The 22066-nt window shown below is 42.5% G+C and overlaps 1 protein-coding gene across 7 annotated transcripts in view; it reads right to left on the reverse strand.

Moving 5' to 3' along the window:
- Nucleotides 1–22066, reverse strand: part of LOC140735343 (septin-9-like) — a 416923-nt gene that overhangs the window by 134693 nt on the left and 260164 nt on the right. For all 7 annotated transcript variants that reach the window (XM_073060281.1, XM_073060280.1, XM_073060282.1 and 4 more), the window contains one exon: nucleotides 16384–16575. In XM_073060281.1, coding sequence (XP_072916382.1) covers nucleotides 16384–16575 — 192 coding nt within the window. The remainder of the gene's footprint in view (nucleotides 1–16383; nucleotides 16576–22066) is intronic.

The raw sequence follows: 22066 nt of genomic DNA on the forward strand, positions 1-22066 counted from the left end.
GTTTTAAAGCAATTCTTCATCGACGCTCATGTAAAAAAAACACACACAAAAGAAATCTTAAATGTAACCAGAGAAAGGGTCCAGCAGAAACTCTAATGAATTAGGTTACACTTAGTTACTTTAATTGCCAAAAGCAACACTGTCAAATTAAACCTTTTTTTCTGCTGGTAAATTCATGTCTTGATTTAAATTTCACATTTGTTGGAACGCATTGTTAATTCAGCTTGGAATCCAACACATTCCGTAAAAATATCAGAGGTAAAAAATTCTCACCAAATTGGATTAGAACTGATTTAATTCCAGGGATGCAAACCTGTACCAATCATTAAACATGGGTGCTGAGTAAAGTCATCACAAATCAACACACAAAATGCTGGAGAAACAAAATGCCTGAAACGTTAACTGTTTATCCCTCTCCATAGACGCTGCCTGACCTGCTGAGTGCATTTTGTGTGTGATACACTGGATTTCCGGCATCTGTAGAATCTCTTATTCTCTTATGTCGTTCACAAGCCAACTTCCCTTTTATCGGGAAATTCTGGTAACCTTGTATATCAGCTGATCAGAAACTGATACTCTACAACTGGACATGAAGGTTAGAACCCAATGTTTTAAAAGTCCGGGAACAGGAGCTCATCAAGAATTAACCATATATCTGGAAATGAAAATTTGATAAAATTTAGGAACACCTCTACCTATCAACACCCACCCCACCACATGCTCCACCACCACTACTTCATCATTTCCTGTGAATCACCTTACGTACAAATCACCTCCTGTACCTAGTGTCACTTTATGGACATACAATCAAGTCTATTTATATAAACTATGGAGTGGCCACTGCACAAGATTGAAGTCAGCTGCAGAAAGTTGTGACGCAGTCAGCTCCATGATGGGCGTGAACTTCCCAGCATCCAGGATATCTTCAAGGAGCAATGCCTCAAAAAAGACGGCATCCATCACTGAGGAAGCCCATCATTCAGGACATGCTCTCTTCTCATTGCTACCATCAGGGAGGAGGTACAGGAGCCTGAAGACACAAACTCAATGACTCAGGAACAGCTCCGTCCCTCTGCCATCAGATTTCTGAATAGACATTGAACCCATGAACACTACCTCACTACTTTTTTGCACTACTTATTTAACTCTTTTATATTTATTTTTACAGTTTTTATTATTATGTATTGCAATGTACTGTTGCTGCAGCACAACAAATTTCACGACATTTGCCAATGATATTAAACCTGATTCTGATTCTGAATCTAATCTTAAATATTTATAGCCACACACGCAAAATGCTGGAGGAACTCAGCAGGCCAGGCAGCATCTATAGAAAAGAGTGCAGTCAACGTTTCAGGCCAAGACCCTTTGTCAGGGCTGGAAAAATATGACAAAGATGTTGACTGTACTCTTTTCCTGGCCTGCTGAGTTTCACTTCACTTAGAGGTACCACACAGTAACAGGCCCTTCCAGCCCAAGTTCCTCCAGCATTTTGAGTATATTGCTTGGATTTCCAGCATCTGCAGATTCTCTCAAATTTGTGATTTAAATATTTATACTTATGGTGTTTTTTTAAAATTGCGTTCTTCATGCTTGTTTGTTTTTATTGCTTCATCAGACCTGGAGTAAAAATCATTCTGTTCTCCTGGAGTGCTGACAATAAACAGTCATGGGCTACCATGCCAGCAATCGGGTTCCATCCCTGTCGCAGTCTGAAAGGAGCCTATACATTCCCCTTGTAACTGCATGCGTTTCCTCCGGGTGCTATGGTTTCCACCCATGGGTTAGTAGGCTCATGGGCTGAAGGGCCTGTTACTATTCTGTATCTCTAAATTTAAAAAATCTTGAATGAAGCACGGGAGATGAATGAAAATGTGGTTAAAGAGTTAGGTCTTAAGGAATATCCTAAGAACAGAGATGTTCAGGGGCAGGGATGAAGGAAGAAATTCCAGACCCGAGAAGTTGAAGGTTTGGCTACTAAGATTGGAGCAATTAAAAGCAGGAGCATAGAGGACAGCAGAACTAGGGGGACTATAACACAAATACGAATATACTTCATTTGAATGGAATGCAAAGCTGTGATGTGCAATGATTTATGACTTGGCAAAAATTCGGAACAAATATGACAGACTTGATGAATCAGTTATTTAAAAAAGTTTTGTTCTTAAGCTGTTGGCACACATCTTAATCCATGGAAATTTTAGCAAGGAAAACAGATTCTGAAACTCCCCAATGTATCCACATTGGTCTGTGGTCTTTCCAAAGTCAATTAAAAGCATCGGAAAGGATTCCAGAGGGATATCCGGGATTCTGGGTCCAAAATGTCATGGAGTAGGAATCCCCAGCAGAAAGTCAGGCCCTCCTTTCAATTTATACCCGCTTGCTGGCAAAGTAATTTTGAAGATTTGAAGATCTAGGATGGCACGGTGATATAGTAGTTAGCGTAATACTATTACAGTGCCAGCGACCAGTCTTCAAGAAGTTTGTACATTCTCTCTGTGACCATGTGGGTTTTCTCCATTATCTCCTATTTCCTCCCACATTCCAAAGATGTATGGGTTAGTACACTGATAGGTCACATGGGTGCCATTGGGAAGTGTGGCCCTTTGGGCCAGAAAGGCCTTTTACTGTGTTGTATATTAAAACCACCCTATCCTTACCTCAGATAACCTGACGTGACTCTATGCAATCACCCCTCACCTCCTTCATTACAGGGAAATGAAGCGCAGCCTATCCAATCTCTCCTTGTAACTGAAGTTCTCGAGTCTAGCCAACGTGTTGGTGAGTTCCCTCTGCACTCTGTTATGAGTGATGAACAGACCTGATGGAAAATGGTGCAGAGTTAACCATTTCCCCCCCACCCCCTTTGAGAACTACGAACTATTACTGTTGCTATGCTGCCAATGAGAGAGAGAGATGAAGCACAGAGGCAGGAACATCTGCTACAGATAAGAGGGAGAGAGAGACTGTTGATCTATTGTATTTTGACTCTTCCTGGATTATTTACCCTTCACTACAAGGACTGTACTTTGCTCATTAACATTCCTCAGGAGACAGCAGGAGTGGCCTGATTTGATGGACACAGTCATTCAGAGTTGATGGATAGCTGAGACCCCGTTAGTAGGGATAAAAGACAGGTCTGGGGAGACACCCTTCAGACACTGACTGAGTGTTGTGAACCCACAGAAAGGTGGGGGTTTCGGAGACTGAATCAGGAGATTGGTCAGTAAAGCTCACAGTGTTACGGTAGGGCCGGTGGGGACTTGTGTGTGTGTTCACTCATGCCAGAGTGACGAGTCCACCACAGAAGAACGGTCTAGCTGAAGGACGGAGAGGTCATAACTGAATGACCACAACGATACGACGGAATAAGAAAGCCACAGTAGATTTGCCTGCTACAGCTGTTACATCTCGCTCGCTCTCTCTCTCTCTCCAACGATTACAACACAACTACCTCAGCACGTATGAACTGAACTGAACTTTATACTCTTCTATGACAATTCATTTACCCCTAGACATCGATAGAGCTTGTTTATTATTGCTTATTATTATTCCTACACTTTTAGGTTTATTACTGCTAACTTGTTATATATGTATATTTGCATTTTTGATATTGTATTGTGTAGTTTACTAATAAACGCCTTTAGTTTTGGTACCAACAGACTCCAACTGATTCTTCTTTCTCTGCTGGTCTGACACCCAGTTATGGGGTACATAACAACTCTTTCCAGCACAATCACATTTTTTCCACAGAGTGGCGGCCAAATCTGCACACAATACTCCGAGTGCGCCCTAACAAGTGTTTTGGAAATTTATTTATTTAACTAGAGACACAGCACAATAACAGGCCCTTCTGGCCCACGAGCCCGCCCTGTCCAATTACACCCATGTGACCAATTAACCTATTAATCCATGCGTCATTTTAATGTGGGAAGAAACTGGAGCACCTGGAGGAAACCCACGCAGTCACAGGAAAAATGAACAAACTCCTTATAGATAGTGACGTAATTGAACCAGGGTCACTGGCAAAGTTGTACCATGGACTCCTTACTTTATACTGTATGTCCCTACCTATGACAGCAAACGTGCCATATGCCTTCTTCACCAACCTATCCATCTGTGTTCCTTCTTTCAAATAATAACTTGAAGCATAACATCCCTCTGTTGATCCACGATCCTCAGCACCCCACCTTTTGCTCTACACATCCACAGCCCAGGACCACTGGCAAGTACAAAACCACAGGCATGGAGCAGTACAGCAGAGAAACAAGCCCTTCAGCCCATCTAGTCTGTGCCAAACTATTAGTCTGCATAGTCCCAATAAACCGCACTTGGACGAGAGTTCTCCATACCTCTCCCATCTACGTACCTATCCAAACCTCTCTCAAATGTTGAAATCGGACCCACACCCACCAATTTGTTAGAAGCTCGTTCCACGCCCTCATCATCTCTCTGAGTGAAGTTAAATATAGAAAACCTACAGCACAATACAGGCCCTTCGGCCCACAAAGTTGTGCCGAACATGTCCCTACCTTAGAAATTACTAGGCTTACCTATAGCCCTCTATTTTTCTAAGCTCCATGTACCTATCCATAAGTCTCTTAAAAGACCCTATCGTATCGGCCTCCACCACCATTGATGGCAGCCCATTCCAAACACTCACCACTTTCTGCATAAAAAACTTAACCCTGACATCTCCTCTGTACCTACTCCCCAGCACCTTAAACCTGTGTCCTCTTGTGGCAACCATTTCAGCCCTGGGAAAAAGCCTCTGACTATCCACATGATCAATGCCTCTCATCATCTTATACATCTCTAACAGGTCACCTCTCATCCTCCATCGCTCCAAGGAGAAAAGGCCAAGTTCACTCAACCTGTTTTCGTAAGACATGCTTTCCAATCCAGGCAACATCCTTGTAGATCTCCTCTGCACCCTTTCTATGGTTTCCACATCTTTCCTGTAGTGAGGCAACCAGAACTGAGCACAGTACTCCAAGTGGGGTCTGACCAGTTCCCTATATAGCCTGCAACATTACCTCGCGGCTGCTGAACTCAGTTCCACGATTGATGAAGGCCAATACACCGTATGCCTTCTGTACCACACAGTCAACCTGCACAGCTGCCTTCTATGGACTCGGACCCCAGTTCTTCCTCATGTTCCTCTAAATATTTCACCTTTCACCCTCAACCCATGACTTCTAGTTCTAATCTCAACTAGTTGTAGTATCATTGATTCTGGACAATACATTGTTCAAAAATCTTTAATTCCACTCCCTTTTCTGTGTGTCCCCATTTTATTCACATTTACCCCTTTTCTATCATCGCCTCACCTTTCTTCTTACATTTGTTACTGAGGCTACCACTCGATCTTGGTCTTTTCCATTCCACTTCAGTGAATGATTAATTTTGTGGCATTTAGGACCAGGAATTGGCCATCTATCCTTAAGTTTATCTAAAAGATTAGTGGATCAGAGCCAATGTGTACCTTCATTCTACTGACCTTCTCAACCGTGACCTGGGAAAAGCCTATTCATTTTGTGTTCAATAGTTTCAGTTGATCCCAGGTCCAACAGCTTACTAAAGGAGGACAGAATATAATATTAATGGTAAGACTCTTGGCAGTGTGGAGGATCAACGAGATCTTGGGGTCCAAGTCCACAAGACACTCAAAGTGGCTGTGCAGGTTGACAGTGTTGTTAAAGAGGCGAATGGTGTGTTGGCCTTCATCAACCGTGGGATTGAGTTCAAGAGCCGGGAGGTAATGTTACAGCTGTATAGGACTGTTAGACCCCACTGGAGTGCTGTGTTCAGTTCTGGTCACCTCATTAAAGGAAGGATGTGGATACTATAGAGAGAGTGCAGAGGAGACTTACAAAGATGTTGCCTGGATTGGAGGGCGTACCTTATGAGAATAGGTTGAGTGAACTTGGCCTTTTCTCCTTGGAGTGACGGAGGATGAGAGGTGACCTGATAGAGGTGTATAAGATGATGAAAGGCACTGATTGTGTGGATAGCCAGAGGCTTTTTCCCAGGGCTGAAATGGCTAACATGAGGGGACATAGTTTTAAGGTGCTTGGAAGTAGGCATAGGGGGATGTCAGAGGTAAGTTTTTCACACAGAGAGTGGTGGTTGTGTGGAATGCACTACCAGTGACAGTGGTAGTGGCAGATACAATAGGGTCTTTTAAGAGCCTCTTAGATAGGTACGTGGAGCTTAGAAAAATAGAGGGCTATGTGCTAGGGAAATTCTAGGCAGCTTCTAGCGTAGGTTACATGGTCAGCACAACATGTGGGCCAAAGGTTCTGTAATGTGCTGTAGATTTTCTATGTTTCTATTTCCAATATCCAATGTGGGGTTAAAGTTCAAAGTAAATTTATCATAAAAGTACCTATATGTCACCATATAAAACGATGAGATTAATTTTCTTGTGGGCATACTCAATAAATCCAATAACCATAATAACATCAGTGAAAGACAGCGCAAACAAGGTGGACCACCAGTGCGAAAAAGACAACAAACTGTGCAAATACAAAAAGGAAAAAAATAATAAACAAACAACCAGACAAATAATAAGGAACCAATAAGTATTGAGAACATGAGATGGAGAGTTACTGAAAGTGAAATCTGGGAACAGTTCAGTGATGGGGCAAGTTAAGTGAAGTTATCTCCTCTGGTTCAGGGGCCTGATGCTTGAGGGCTAATAACTGTTCCTGAACCTTGTGCTGTAGGTCTTGAGGCTTCTGTACCTCCTTACAATGGCAGCTGCAGGGGGAAAGCGTGACCTGGGTGATGGGGTCCCTGATACAGGATGCTGCTTTCCTGAAACAGCACTTCACATAGATGTGCTCTACAGTGGGGAGGGCTTTACCCGTGATGGACTGGGCCATATCCACACCTTTTCATAGGATTTTCCATTCAAGGGCATTGGTGTTTCCATATCAGGTGGTGATGCAGCCAGTCAATATACTCTCCACCACTCATCTATAAAAGTTAGTCAAAGTTATAAATGTCATGCCAAATCTTCACAAATTCCTAAGTAGAGGCACTGCTGTTCTTTCTTCGTAATTGCACTTACACGTTGGGCCCAGCACAGGTCCTCTGAAATGATAACACAGAGGAACTGAAACTTGCTACCCTCTCCACCTCTGATCTCATGAAGAGGACTGACTCATGGATCTCTAGCTTCCGCCTCCTGAAGTCAATTATCAGCTCTTAGGTCTTGCTGACATTGGGTGAGAGGTTGTTGCTGTAGCAAAATCCTAAATGATAATTCATCACCACTGTTGATTCGGCCAACAACAGAGGTGTCGTCAGCTAACTTAAATACGGCATCGCAGCTGAGCTTAGCCACAGTCATGAGTGTAAAGGAAGCAGGGGGCTAAGCACACAGCCTTGTGGTGCACCTGTGCTGATGGAGATAGTGGAGGAGATGTTGTTGCCAATGTGAGCTGACTGGGGACTGCCAGTGAGGAAATTGAGAATCCAATTGCACAAGGAAGTATTGAAGCCAAGGTCTTGAAGCTTATTGATGAGCTTTGAGGGAATGATAGTATTGAATGCTGAACTGTAGTAAATAAATATCACACCTTGTTCTGTCGGCCAGCTCCCAACCACCAGGTACAGGAACAGTTATTACCCTACAAACATTAGCGTGAATAACACTGAACTGATTCCACAACTTACTCACTCACTTTCAGGGATTCTACAACTCATGTTCTCAGTATTATCTATCTATCTATTTATTTGCTTTTTTTCGTATTTGCACAGATTGTCTTCTTTCACACAATTGCTGTTTGTCTGTCTTTGTATGTAGTTTTTCATTAATTCTATGTTTTACTGGGAAAGCCTGCAAAAAGTGAATTTCAAGGTAGACTCTGTTGACATACATACTATGATAATAAATTCACTTTGAACCTGAACTGATTGTGAGGTTAATCAGCCTGTTCTACACTCTTCCAAATGGGCACTTTCTTTCTCTCTACAAGATCAGCTCCTTCAATCATCTGCAGAGCTTTGAAGGGGAACGAACAGCAACAGTATAAACATATCACCGTATACAGTACAAGTCACACTGGACAGGAAAAAGCCCCAGTGGAGACGTTGTGACAAGTATTTGGCTTAGTGTGACAAAAATCCTAAAATCTGAATAAAATCCCAAGATCGACGCAATTACACAGGAAACACCGATGTCCCTTCAGAAAACCAAGATCTTGAGATCTCCGAGAAATCAGCAGTTTCGGACAGACACCACTGTGCACGATAATCAGAATTATTAATTCCAAATTGCTTAGAGTGTATAAGCTGGACACCATCTGTATGTCAGCAGGGCCGTTTCTTTATTAGCAAACAGTGTCACGCCTCCAGAAAAGTCTCTAGTTTCTCTTCTTTATTGCCCTGTAAACATATAATCCATCACCCATGTGAATCCAACTGCAATAACATTTCAGCAGCTGTAGAAGCACGTGCGTCAAGTCCACACTAGCCACAGCTTAGTGAATTCAATTAACTTACGCTATTTAGCGTTAATAATCGCTACACTATCATTTTCACTGAGTTTGCTTCAAAATGATACGTTCATGTGGCCAACATTTTTGGTACCATTTGCAGAATGTGCAATCCTAATACTGTAGCCAGCTTTGAATGTTGCCTAAGTACTAACGCAACGCACTTATTTTCTTAGTATGAATTCAATTAGACTTAAATGTCTGAAATAATCAGAAATTTAAATTAAACATGCACATTCAGGACTATCAGCAGTGCTGATGTGACATCTGGCACAGTTTAAGGAAGATTGAGACTTTGTAATGAAGCTGAACGCTGTCGGGATTGACAGATCACACAAGTGGTGGGATGGGTTGACAAAGCAATCAAGAATATAATTAACAAGGGTTCCCAACCTTTTTTATGCCATACTATTAGGCAAGGGGGGTCTATGGTTCCCAGGTTGCGTGTAGAAAAACGAACTTAACAAACTGAAACAAAGTCTTAAACTTATGCTGGGACACTTCTTTTGCTGGACCAGGCTACCTTATAGCTGCACCCTCTAATTACGAACCTTCCAGTGTGCAAAAGTTTACCATCTCCCCTAGGGAGAGGGGGAAAATAAGGAAGGAAATCGTCTCCAGATGTCAACTGCCAGCTGTCTCAGAGAAGCTTTTGCGAGTGCCTGAAGTGAAACTACTATCAACTATTGGTCAAAGCTGTGCATAAACTGTGAGAAACCATTTAGGAGATTGAAGCTCATAAGTGTAAATATGTACAGTATCAAGTTTACTTCAGCATATCAAGGATTTTCTTTCCCCAAAATATGCTTTTTCAGGTTTACAGAGTACTGTGAGACAGAAGTCCTATCCGTACTGTACATTTTCAGCAAGTGGCGAGTGATATACAAGACCTGGAGGGATAAAGGGGGAAAAAAATGGGCTGTAGTACTTTCAGCATGAGTTAAAACAGGATGAGACCTACTGAGAGGCAACAGACAGAAGATAATGGATGTGGGGGGAGGGAGTGGAGCCAAGCAGATGGGGAAATGGCCCTTCAACTTCAAAGATGGAGTGTGGAAGCAAAGAGTGGCCGATGGAATGAAAGCAAACACACACACACACACACACACACACACACACACACACACACACACACACACACACACACACACACACACACACACACACACACACACTCACTCACTCACTCACACACTCACTCACTCACTCACTTTTTTCCTCCTCACCGAAGGGGCACTAAAATCTATTGGGAACAAGAGAAAATCTGCAGATGCTGAAAATCCAAGAAACACATGCAAGATGCTGGAGGAACTCCGCAGGCCAGGCAGCATGTATGGGAAAGAGTTCCTCCAGCAGTTTGTGCGCGCTCCTAAGATCTATCGGGTAGAGGTTTAATATGAGAGGTGAAAGATTTAAAACAGATCAAAGGGGCAACTTCTTCATGCAAGAGAGTTTATGGAATGAGCTGCCAGAGAAAGTGGCCGAGTAAGGTACAGTGGCAAAATTCAAAAGATATTTAGATAACTACACGGATAGAAGGAGTTTTGGGGGGATATGGGCCAAGCACAGGCAAATGGGACTGGCTTACTGGGCACCACAGTGAATACGGACAGCATGGATGATGCGTTCTGTATTATTCCGACTCAAACATCCAAGAGTGTAAGAAAGAATGGAATGAAATACTTGCACCCTTCCCCACAAGATCGACCCAAATTACGCCAATTGAACTAGAGCCATTCATCCCACAACTCTTACAGCCAATCAGCTGTGCCGACCAGCAATCAAACAATTTTTTAAAATCTCACTTTATTCTGCTCTCATTCCCATCCAGCCAGGACACTAGGGCTATGAGGTAGCTGTTCTACAAGCTGCTCCACAGTGCGAGCAATTTCTGAGTATTCTCGGCACATTCCACTTGGACTTGAGCCAATTACTTATCATCTTCCAAAGACACAGATCCAAAGAATCAAGGCATCGCAAAGGGAGGAAATATATGCGCCCCTCCCCCTGTTATCTGACCTTCACTTTCCTGAATCCCAGTTGTGACCCTCTGTTTCTCCACCCATCAACATCCTAACTCTCCTTCCCTACTCTAGAGCACTTAAGGAAGGAAGGGCCACACAACTTTCAGATTTTGATTATAACCGTATAACCATATAACAATCACAGCACGGAAACAGGCCATCTCGGCCCTCCTAGTCCGTGCCGAACTCTTAATCTCACCTAGTCCCACCTACCCGCACTCAGCCCATAACCCTCCATTCCTTTCCTGTCCATATACCTATCCAATTTTACCTTAAATGACACAACTGAACTGGCCTCTACTACTTCTACAGGAAGCTCATTCCACACAGCTATCACTCTCTGAGTAAAGAAATACCCCCTCGTGTTTCCCTTAAACTTTTTCCCCCTAACTCTCAAATCACGTCCTCTCGTTTGAATCTCCCCTACTCTCAATGGAAACAGCCTATTCACGTCAACTCTATCTATCCCTCTCAAAATTTTAAATACCTCGATCAAATCCCCCCTCAGCCTTCTACGCTCCAATGAATAGAGGCCAATGAATAAATATAATTTTTTTCAACTTATCAAACAACAAATTTGAAAAAAAAAATCCTGGAGTGTTCAGTCAGTAGAAAAGTTATGAAGTTCTCTCACTGATGAGGCCAATAATATTGATTGATTTGCTGAAAATATTAAGGTCAACTTAATTTTCCCAAAGGAAATGTTTACCTTAAGGGTAAATTGATCTCATTAAAGACAGTCTTACAATGACTTCCTTCATTTAACAGGATTTCCGGTTGTCATGGGATACATGATGGAATATTTAAGGAAATTAAGTTAGACATCTTGCATCTTAGACATCTTGTTAGACTGTACAGCATTTTGAAAACTGTACTTGTTTGGGAACTGTACTGAACTTTTCAATATCAAAAGGCTTAAGTCTATAATTTAATACACAAGCACCTAATACATTATTGTCTAAATACATGAGCTAATGTATAGCTAATGTGTTTAAATCAATAATTAAATTTTATCCAAAAGCTTTTCACAAAGGTGTGACAACAGCAGCAAGGTTTCCCTTTGTAACTCTTTAATGTATTAAGAAATACTTAATGTAGATAAAGACAAACTTCAAACGAACAAGGTGTAATAGCAATCTAAAGTCTAAAGTAATTATGACCCTACCTAAATCACAAAATAAGATAAACAACTTAGTTCAAATTGATTCACAAAATAATATCCGAGTTACAACCAAGTTTTGCCAAAATTATCTCCCATTATAATTACCACGGTGTATGATAGTCAGCAGGTGCATTTCTATTTGGTGGAGTATCATCTTCAGAAATATCTTATAGCATTAAAATATTTAAATCATTCCATTAAGGGAAGCACAGCAAGCCAGAAGTGTGGACTCTGAAGGGATGTGCCCATGATATGTCTACAGGAGGTGCTTGCCTCAAGTAGGCAACATCATCAAAGATCCCCCAGCAGATGGCCCATGACGTTTTTTTGCATCCATCTTTGGAATGGAGGTACAAAAACTGAAGGCTTATCACAGATTCAAGAACAACTACAGAACTTCCCTTCAACCATTCAGTTCTTAAACCACAGGAGAGCCCAAAACACTACAGTCCAGCACTGTGAGGGAGACAGGCATTTTTAACAATGCTGACTAGTGAGGAGTAGGGGACCCAATTTGAAATACATTGGACTTGGAGAATAGAGTGAATATAATGAACTATTGTACACTCAGTGACCACTTACTGTATTACATATCTCCTATACCTATTAAAGTGGCCACTGAGTGTATCTTTGTGGTCTTCTGCTGCTGTGGTGCATCCACTTCAAGGATTGACATGTTGTGTGTTCAGAGATACCCTTCTGCACACCACTGTTCTAATGTGTGGTTATTTGAGTTACTGTCTCCTTCCTGTCAGCTTGATCCAGCCTGGCCATTGTCTTTTGACCTCTCTCATTAACAACCACAGGACTGCCGCACACTGGATGTTATTTCTTTTTTGTTTTTCACACCATTCGCTGTACACTCTAGACACTTGTGTGTAAAAATCCCAGGAGATCAGCAGTTTCTGAGATACTCGAACCACCCCATCTAACACCAACAATCATTCCATGGTTAAAGTCACTTAGATGATAGTGAACAACAACTGAACCTCTTGACCATGTCTACATGCTTTTATGCAATGAGTTGCCCCACATGCTTGGCTGATCAGATATTTGAGTTAGTAAGGTGTACCTAATAAAGTAGCTACCGACTGTATAGCACCTCAGAAGAGGAAATGAAGTTTGGTCATGAAAGGTAGAATATGGAAGCTCTAGCCTGTAGTACTTGAATGACAACCAGAGTGCGGGTGACACTCCAGTGGAATCACACACCTTCACTCAACTTACACTTCCAAAGCACTTCATTGGGATGATGCCATCCTGATGCAATGAAAGGCAAGGGAGACGCTGGTCCCTTCTTTCATATGAAAATGAAACTGATGCTAAGGTGCATCAACAGGCATAAAAATCTACTGTTCAGCCCCTACCTTTAACCAAGAGGTCCATGAACCCCAGGCTGGGAACCCCTGCAATACATGGATCAATGGGGTTTAATGGTGATTCAAGTCTAACAATGTTTTGTCCTTCGGTCACTGCGTGTTGAGGCAACAGGGAGTGAGATATCAAGTTGCAGTGATTTGGCTTGAACCTGACATTTTAAACTACAGTATAATATCTCTCTAAGAAAAGATATCAAAAATAAAAATACCTATTGAGAGGTACAGCACAGAATAGGTGCTTCTGGCTCAGTGAGCTGCAGCTCCCAGCAACCCAGTTATTTAACTCCAGCTTAATTACAAAACAATTTACAATGACCAATTAACCTACTGGAGCACCAGGAGGAAACCCATGTGCTCACGGCAAGAACGTACAAACTTCTTACAGGCGGCTCTGAAATTGAACCCCGCCACCCCCAGTTGTAATAGCATTGCTCCAACGGCTACCCTACCTAAACTCACACCCTTGCTGGTTCCCATGGCAACCTGGAACGTGACCTGAGGTAGATATTTGGGCATGAATAGTTGCAGGATGGTGGCGCAATGGCATCAGCGCCGGGCCCCGGAGCGAAGGCTCCTGAGTTCGAATCCAAGTTGGGCCACCCCCTGAGCACACCTTCCATCCGTGCCGGGTTGAGTGTGGAGCTAGCCACTCGGCCTCGTAGGAAAACAAGGATCGAGTCAGGAACTTTCATATCGTGACCCAGTTAATCCGAAAGGAGACCAATCCTGACACGACACGCCAGACGAGAATGGCTGATTGTCTGGAGTGACACGCCAAAAACAAAAGTTCCAGGAAAGTACCATCTGGGAGGCCAAGCTTCATTCCAAATACCAAGTGCAGACAGGCAGGTTCTCAAATCAAAGTGCAGATTACTAGGCTGGGTGAAACGCCAGTTCCTTAAAAAAATCATTATCTACGGAGGCAATCAATCATACCATATTAGAAGCCATGATTAAACCTGACACATTTCAATTTAAAGTTCAGCTACATTAGTACCAAAGCTCAAAGTAAATTTATTATCAAAGTACGTTTATGTCCCCATATACAATTCTGAGATTCATTTTCTTGTGGACATACTCAATAATTCTATACAGCAATATGTAGAATACGGAGCTTAGGAGGACAATGGCACCTAAAAGTGAATCCTTTGCTTGCATCTTTGGAAATAGCTCTACTTCCATATTTAATTTATTTTTGTCCCTTTTCACGGTTCTTTTGAAGACCCTGACCTGGAGTTACACGCTGACTTCGGTTCCTTGTGGAAATGGGACCCGCTCTCGGGGCCTCACGATCGTTTCTTTTCGATGTGCCGAGGATGCAGCCGAGAAGACTAGCGCGCCTTCAGGGTGCCGGATTTTCGTGGCTCTGGAGGTGGGCGGACTCAAGGTGGGTTCTGCCGCCTGGTGCACCGTGGGAGATGGAAGATCGAAAGCAGTGAGCTGGCTGCTGGTTGGGTGCCCAGAGACCCGAGTTCTTTGGGCAGAGAGCTCGGAAAAAGCGACGCAACAGACTTTTAGCACCATAAATCGACGAGTTGTTTTGTTATGTCTCCCCTCTCGCAGTGAAACGGGGACACCTCTTTTTCCCTTATTAGGGAGAGAGAGAGAGAGAGAGCCTGTGGTATGTCGTATTACCGGGTGAACAAGTAGTCTTTGGGGTACTGCAAGTCTGTGTCTTTATTGATGCTTTGCTGTACGCTTGAGTGCTCGTTAATTGCTTTGTTGCTGATTACACATGGGGTGGGGGAGCTGGGGGGGGCTTTGAGGTTCCAACATTTAACTGTCATTCATTCTTTGGGGCATTCCTCTGATTTTGTGGATGTTTGCGAATTTCAGGATGTATATTGTGTACATTTCTCTGACATTAAATGAAAGACTGCCCACCAGAGTGCAGAGGACAACAATTGTGCAACTACAAAGTGAAATAATAATAATAATATAAATAAATAAGCAATAAATATCAAGAACTTGAGACGAACGAAGAATCCTTGAAAGTGAGTTCTGGTCACCTCACTACAGGAAGGATGTGGATACTATAGAGAGAGTGCAGAGGAGATTTACAAAGATGTTGCCTGGATTGAAGGATGCACCTTATGAGAATAGGTTGAGTATACTTAGCCTTTTTTCCTTGGAGTGACGGAGGATGAGAGGTGACCTGATAGAGGTTTATAAGATGATGAGCGACATTGATCGTGTGGATAACCAGAGGTTTTCCCCAGGGCTGAAGTGGCTAACACGAGGGGGCATAGTTTTAAGGTGCTTGAAACAGGTAGCGGGTAGATGTCAGGGGTAAGTTTCTCCACACAGAGAGTGGTGGGTGCATGGAATGCCCTGTCAGTGAAGGTGGTAGAGGCGAATACAACAGGCCTTTTAAGAGCCTCTTAGATAGGTACATAGAAAAAGAGGGCTCTGCGTTAGGGAAATTCTAGGCAATCTCTAGAGTAGGTTACATGGTTGGCGCAACATTGTGGGCTGAGGGGCCTGTAATGTGCAGTAAATTTCTATGTTCTATGTGAGTCCAGTTCTATCTACAGTGGCAGTTTCTCTCAGTTAACCAGATGCGTTCTTAATACAATCCAGTTGTTGCAATGTAGCCATTACCAACAATGGTTCCGCACTTGTTTAATTGACTTTAAATTTCCCCTGGTGGGATTCAAAATCATGCCTTTGGATCAATGGTCCAGAACTTGGACTGCTCGTGCTGTAATATCACCATTACACTGCTGCACCCTGTAACTGGAGCATAGTTCAGAACTGTTGAAACAAAAGCATTTATTTTCCCTGCCTCTCATTTGACAAGTTTTGAAACATCATGCTCTGGGGGAAATGACGTCGAATGAAATTCGACACAGTGAAATCACAATGTGGTCCTGCTGCCTCTTCAGATGCTGTACTCAAAAGAGAAAGTTGGCCAAATCTTCCTCCTAACACCTCAATAACATCTACATTTATTTATGCATCAATTGTACTTATGGTGCTTATTAATCTTTCTGGGGAAAAAATGTAGATCTCCAAAATGAAGAGTTTATGAGTGGAATTGTCTTTGTTTTAAACTAAAGTTGCAAAGGTTAGAGGCCAAGTGCTTAGAACACATCTGTCCATAATTAAGTCACTGTGTAAAAGATTTGTTTGAGTTTCTGACAGCTTTATAATTTATATTTCCTCTGTTGTAAAGAATATGACCCTTCCTTTTCATATTAAAGTTACACTATAAACAGTCTTCAGCATGTATAAAGGAAGCTGGACACAGCATGGTTACGGTATCAATCAGTGAGGTAGGGCAGGTTCCCTCGGGCTCACACCGTTATAATTACCTACAACCATGATGTTGAATTCAAACCCGGTCTTCATGGCTTTGCGTCTCATCTGATCCAGGACTGCTTCAATGCCCACGTATCCAAAGAGATCTCTCCCCGTCGTGTCCTTCTTAAATCCTTCTGAGCAAACAAGCCCAGTCTCCTGCGTTCTCTCCGCCATCGTTGCTTTCACCTCCTTCAGACCTAATCCTAGCCAAAACGACAAGAGGGAGAGACAGTTAAAGAAAAGAATGCTGAATGCGCGCACAAGATTTGACATTGAATCCAAACCTTCCTGGTGGAAATAAAACTGTCAATCATAATTAGATGCTTTCCGCGCAGGAATGATTCCTTCAGCATGATCAACATTGGTTAGTCAGCTAGTCTATATGCATTAATGACTTTAAACATCAACAGGAGTCACATTAATTTTTATTATTTATATATTTTTATTTATATAATACATGCAGTGGTTAAAATTGCTAATTATATTTACAAATACAGAGAAGAACAGGCCCTTCCAACCCAACGAGATGCACCACCCAGTAACCCACCTATTTAACCCTAGCCTAATCACAAGACAATTTACAACGATCTGCTAACCGGTTAATCTGGTTTACTGTGGGAGTAAACCCGAGCACCCAGAGGAAACCTATGCAATCACGGGAAGGGCGTACAAACTTCTTACAGATGGCGTCGGAACTGAGCTCCGCGCTCCGTGTGAATCGGGAAGATGAAATAGGTAAATTTGACAAATATATTAATTAAGGGCAGATTGTCACCACCCAGCCCTTTGAGGCCATACTGTCAATCAATGCATCTGTGATTGCAGGTTCAAATCTGCATTCTTCCCTACCACGAGTAAACTTTCACACTTGCTTAATAAGCAACCAATTAAGTCTGCCTTAAAAATATTCACAGAGGAAGACAGTTCCAAAGGTTCAGAACATTCTGGAAATAAACCAATTTCACATCATCATGGCCTTAAATGGGCAACACCTTAATGTTAAACAGCGAATCCTAATTCTAGATTCTCCCACTACAGGAAATATCTTCTCCACTTCCACCATGTTTCAGTCATCACCCCTCACTCTCTTAAAGTTGGCGGAGGAGACACAGGTGAGAATGAAAAAGCAGTTCTGCTGCTTTTGTCCTATTTATGCACAAAAGTGCTTAGACACCCACTGAAAACACAACCCCAATTCTCATCTATGTCTTATGGAGTTGAGAGAAAAAAAATCAGCCAGGATCAAATGGTGGAGAAGACTTGATGGACTAGGCCAAACGGCCTAATTCTGCTCCTGTGCATTACGGTTTCATAATTGGGGCATTATGGGACATTCTTAGGAAAATTTACATCAATATGGTTAATTGCCATCTAGGAAACCACATTAGGCCTAGCTACCAGATGAAGTCTAGCAACCATTTTCCTCTATGTGTCTATAAAACCTATTCATTTTTAAGGAAGCCTGTGCCATCATGTCTGAAGGTGCATAATTTCAGAGTCTGTACAAACAACATCTAGAATGGTTGTCATTTTCCCTTTCACAAATGTGAATCCACTTATTGCTCTAATCCACAGGGCCCCAGCGGAGAATGTGTAATGCAATCACCCTCGGCAGCTGTTTCTAATGGTAAGCCTTGGATTAATATAAGCAAAACAAGAAAGAGAAAGGACTTGCAATTGTTCAATAACTTTCACAGCCTTGGGGTTGTCCCAAAGCACTTTACAACCTATGGAGCACTTTTGAAGTCCGGTCATTGTAAAACACGGTCAATTTTACATACAGCGATAGAATAATGGCCATGTGACATTTAACGCATAAATATTGCCTGGGGCTTGTCTATTCTTCCTTGACAGTGCCATGGGTTCTTTCACAGTCACCTGAGGAAGAAGGTGCAGGGCTGGTGAAACAACTCCAAGTGACAGAAGCTCCGATACCACGTCATACCCCCAGGTACTGCACTGGGGCACAAAATTCAAAGGTCAAAGTAAATTATTATTATTAAAGTATGTATGTTACCATCTATTGCCTTGAAATTCATTTCCTTGTGGGTATTTACAAGTTAAAAAAAAACAGGAATACAGTATAATTTATTAAAAAAACTAAACATAAATCAAGACTGACAAGCAACCAATGTGCTACAGAAGACAAACTGTGCAAACAAAAAATAATACTGAGGATTATTTGTTCGTTCTGTGCCTTGTCGTATGATGTGGGTGATCACGGTCTTTCCATGACAATGATTATTCTCAGCAATTTTTTCTACAGAAGTGGTTTGTTTGCCATTGCCTTCTTCTGGGCAGTGTCTTGACAAGATGGGTGACCCCAGCCATTGTAAATACTCTCCAGAGATCGCCTGCCTGGTGTCAGTGGTCGCATAACCAGGACTTGTGATATGCACCAGCTGCTCATACGACCATCCACCACCCACTCCCCTGGCTCCGCATGACCATGATCGGGGGTGGGGGGGGCTCTAAACTGCTGCTACACCTTTTGCCCAAAGGTGACCTGCAGGTTGGCAGAGGGAAGGAGTGCCTTACACCTCCTTTGGTAGAGACGTATCTCTAATGCTCTTCCCCAAAATACTGAGAAAATTAATTGTAAAGTGTCCTTGAAAGTGAGCCTGTAGGTCATAGGATCAGTTCGGAGCAGACCCTGTAATGACGTCCCTAAAGTTTCAAAAATGTACATTATTGGACCATGTGCTTTTATTTAATTGTGTTGTTTGGAAAAACGTATTTAAAGAATCTCCCCTCAACTCCACCAAAATAAATGCAGCGGAAAGATATATATTGTATATTGGTGCACTTACAGAAAATGGTCAGGAAGGATTAATTAATTTCATCCACTGCATTCCACCAGCCAATTTACTTACAGTACATCTGTTCATCATCAAAAACCCATTCTCCATTAAGAATCTTTATATCTTATCAAACTATATAATTTTGAGTTTTACTTATGTGGATTTTGTCTCCCATCCTGTTCCCACACTTTAGGTTTTGAGAAGCAAATTCATTCACAAAACGCAGATGCCACTGGCAACGCCCACACATTTGTTGTCCATCTTGTGCAGTTCAAAAGGAAACCACATTAGTAAGCCTTGAGTTGATGTATTGGACAGACAAGGAGAGATTTCCTCCCTGTGTGTGTAATACTTTTATTTCTCTGAAGGATTTTACTGGACAAGGTTTATTCAAGATTCAAGCTTAAGATTCAAACCAAATTTATTTATCACGTGTACAGGGAGAAGTCAGTGAAATGCATTGTTTGTCTATCAACCAACACACCCAAGGGTGTGCTGGGGAGCAGCCCACAAGTGTTGCTACCCAATCTAGTGCCAATATAGCATGCCCACAATCCTTGGCAGAACACAGAACACATTTTTACTATTCTTATTTATACCACTATTGATACTAAATACTTTAATTTCTTACTCAAGGTAGGATTCACACGTCTTACTTTAACAGCTCAGGCTTCCGGAAGTTAATGCTAGTCCCGCGATTTAGCTTCTATTCATCCATGTCCCTGCTATTATGGCGAGAGGGCCTCTCATAGCCTGACTCTTCCCAGTAGCACTCCATAAATCAGAGTGCTGGGGGGGAAGAACTGATTGCGCAGTATACAACATATCCTGTGACTTTCACCCAACTTCCCAGAGTGTTCCTCTACCTACTCTCTCTGATCGCAAAACCTTGTCGAGCACGCTGTGGAACAACAGGGCAGGGGGAAACTGCGCGTCAAGTTGTGTTAAACACTGTAGCTCTCTCTGTTCTGGCTTCTGATTCTGATTCTCCTGTCACCTCATAACACTGCACCAGAGAGTGCAGAGAAGTCTATGAAGATTTGGTTCGTCACCAAAGACACTCACAAATTTCTACAGATGTACCACGGAGATCATTCCAACTGGTTGCATCCCTGTCTAGTATGGGGGAGGGGAGCTCCTGCACAGGATCAATGTTAAGCAGCAGAGAGTTGTAAACTCAGTCAGCTCCATCACTAGCCTCTGTAGTAGCCAAGACATCAATGATGCCTCAAAAAGGTGGCATCCATCATTAAGGACCCCCATCACCCAGGACATGCCTTCTTCTCATTGCTATCATCAGGAAGGAGGTACAGGAGCCTGATGGCGCACACTCAGTGATTCAGGAATAGCTTCTTCCCCTCTGCCAGATTTCTGAATGGACATTGAACCCTTGAACACTACCCTCACTACTTTTTTTAAATTTTTATTTTTGTACACCTTATTTAGTTTAACTATTTTATATATACTTACTGTAATTCATGTATTTTTTTATTACCATGTATTACATTGTACTGCTGCTGTAAAGATAACAAATTTCACGACATACACTAGTGATATTAAACCTGTTTCTGATTCTGACGCTACCGAGGATGAAGAATTTCATAGAGGAGCAGAGGAAAACTGGTCTGGCATGGATTTTTTTTCCTTGTTAAAAGGTAAAGGCTCAAGAGATGCTTGGATAAAAGTGGGTTCAATCATGGCCTCTGGTGCTGTCTGTGTAGAGTTCACACGTGAGTTTGCTCCTGTTCATCCAGCTGCTCCGGTTTCCTCCCAAATCCCAGGTTCATGCAGGTTTGGTAGGTTAATTGAACCCTGTCAGTTGCCCCTAGTGTGTAACCGAGTGGTAGAAGCCGCAGGTAATTGATGGGAATGTGGGGAGGGTGGAGTAGAATTAGAGTAAATAGTCAGCAGAGTTGGTGAGACAAAGGACTGTTACTGTTCTGAATCTCTCCAGGTCTCTACAGCTCACAGATTTAAGATAGTTGGTGGCTTAGAAAGCTGATTGGAAACATCATCAGATGGTGAAATTTGAAACTGGAGCAAAGGGGGATGAGAAGTGACTTGATAGAGGTATACAAGATGGTAAGGGACATAGATTGAGTGGACAGCTAGAGACCTTTTCCCAGGACAGAAATGGCTAATACCAGGGGGCTAAATCTTAAGGTGATTGGAGAAGAGTGTATAGGGGATGCCCTGCCAGCTTGGATGGTAGCAGCTGATAGGGGCATTGAAGAAACTCTCAAGATAGGCACATGGATGATAGAAAAATGGAGGGTTATGAAGGAGGGAAGCGGTAGATTGATCTTAAGAGTTGGTTAAAAGGTTAGTACAACATTGTGGGCCAAAGGGCCTGTAATTTTGTTGTAATGTTCTATGTAAGGTGTTAGGAGTTCTATCTCATGATCTGATCTTTCAGTTGCAGTTGGACTTGAATCTATTAGGCATAAACCTGAGTAGGTTTCAATTCTTCAGCCAGTGTGACCACAATGGGCTGAATGGACAGTCCTTCACTGCAAGCTTTTGATCAACGGCGAAACACGCTGACTAAGCAACATATAAAAAATTTCCATGCCTGAGCTCCCCTTGCTGGCTCATCTGCCGAGGCTGGTTACTGTAACAGCTGGCGAAAGTGTCAGCAGTGCTTAGCTCCATTCATCAGCATCAGGCCAATAAAAGACTTAACTTGTCTGTGTGAATGAACATCGCTCACAGCAGCTGCCTCGTGAATCTGGCCCCTGGTTTATCAACAGAGAGAAAAAGACTTTCATCCATATAGTGACTTTTGCAGTTTCAAAGGGCCATCACGGCTGCTAATCAATGCACTACTGGCTTCCTCAGACAAATGCCATGATAATGTTCTCATTAAAATGCTGACTGAGTCGGCAATGATAGC

Source organism: Hemitrygon akajei, chromosome 11 (genome assembly GCF_048418815.1).
Source record: "Hemitrygon akajei chromosome 11, sHemAka1.3, whole genome shotgun sequence".
Taxonomy (NCBI): Eukaryota; Metazoa; Chordata; class Chondrichthyes; order Myliobatiformes; family Dasyatidae; genus Hemitrygon; species Hemitrygon akajei.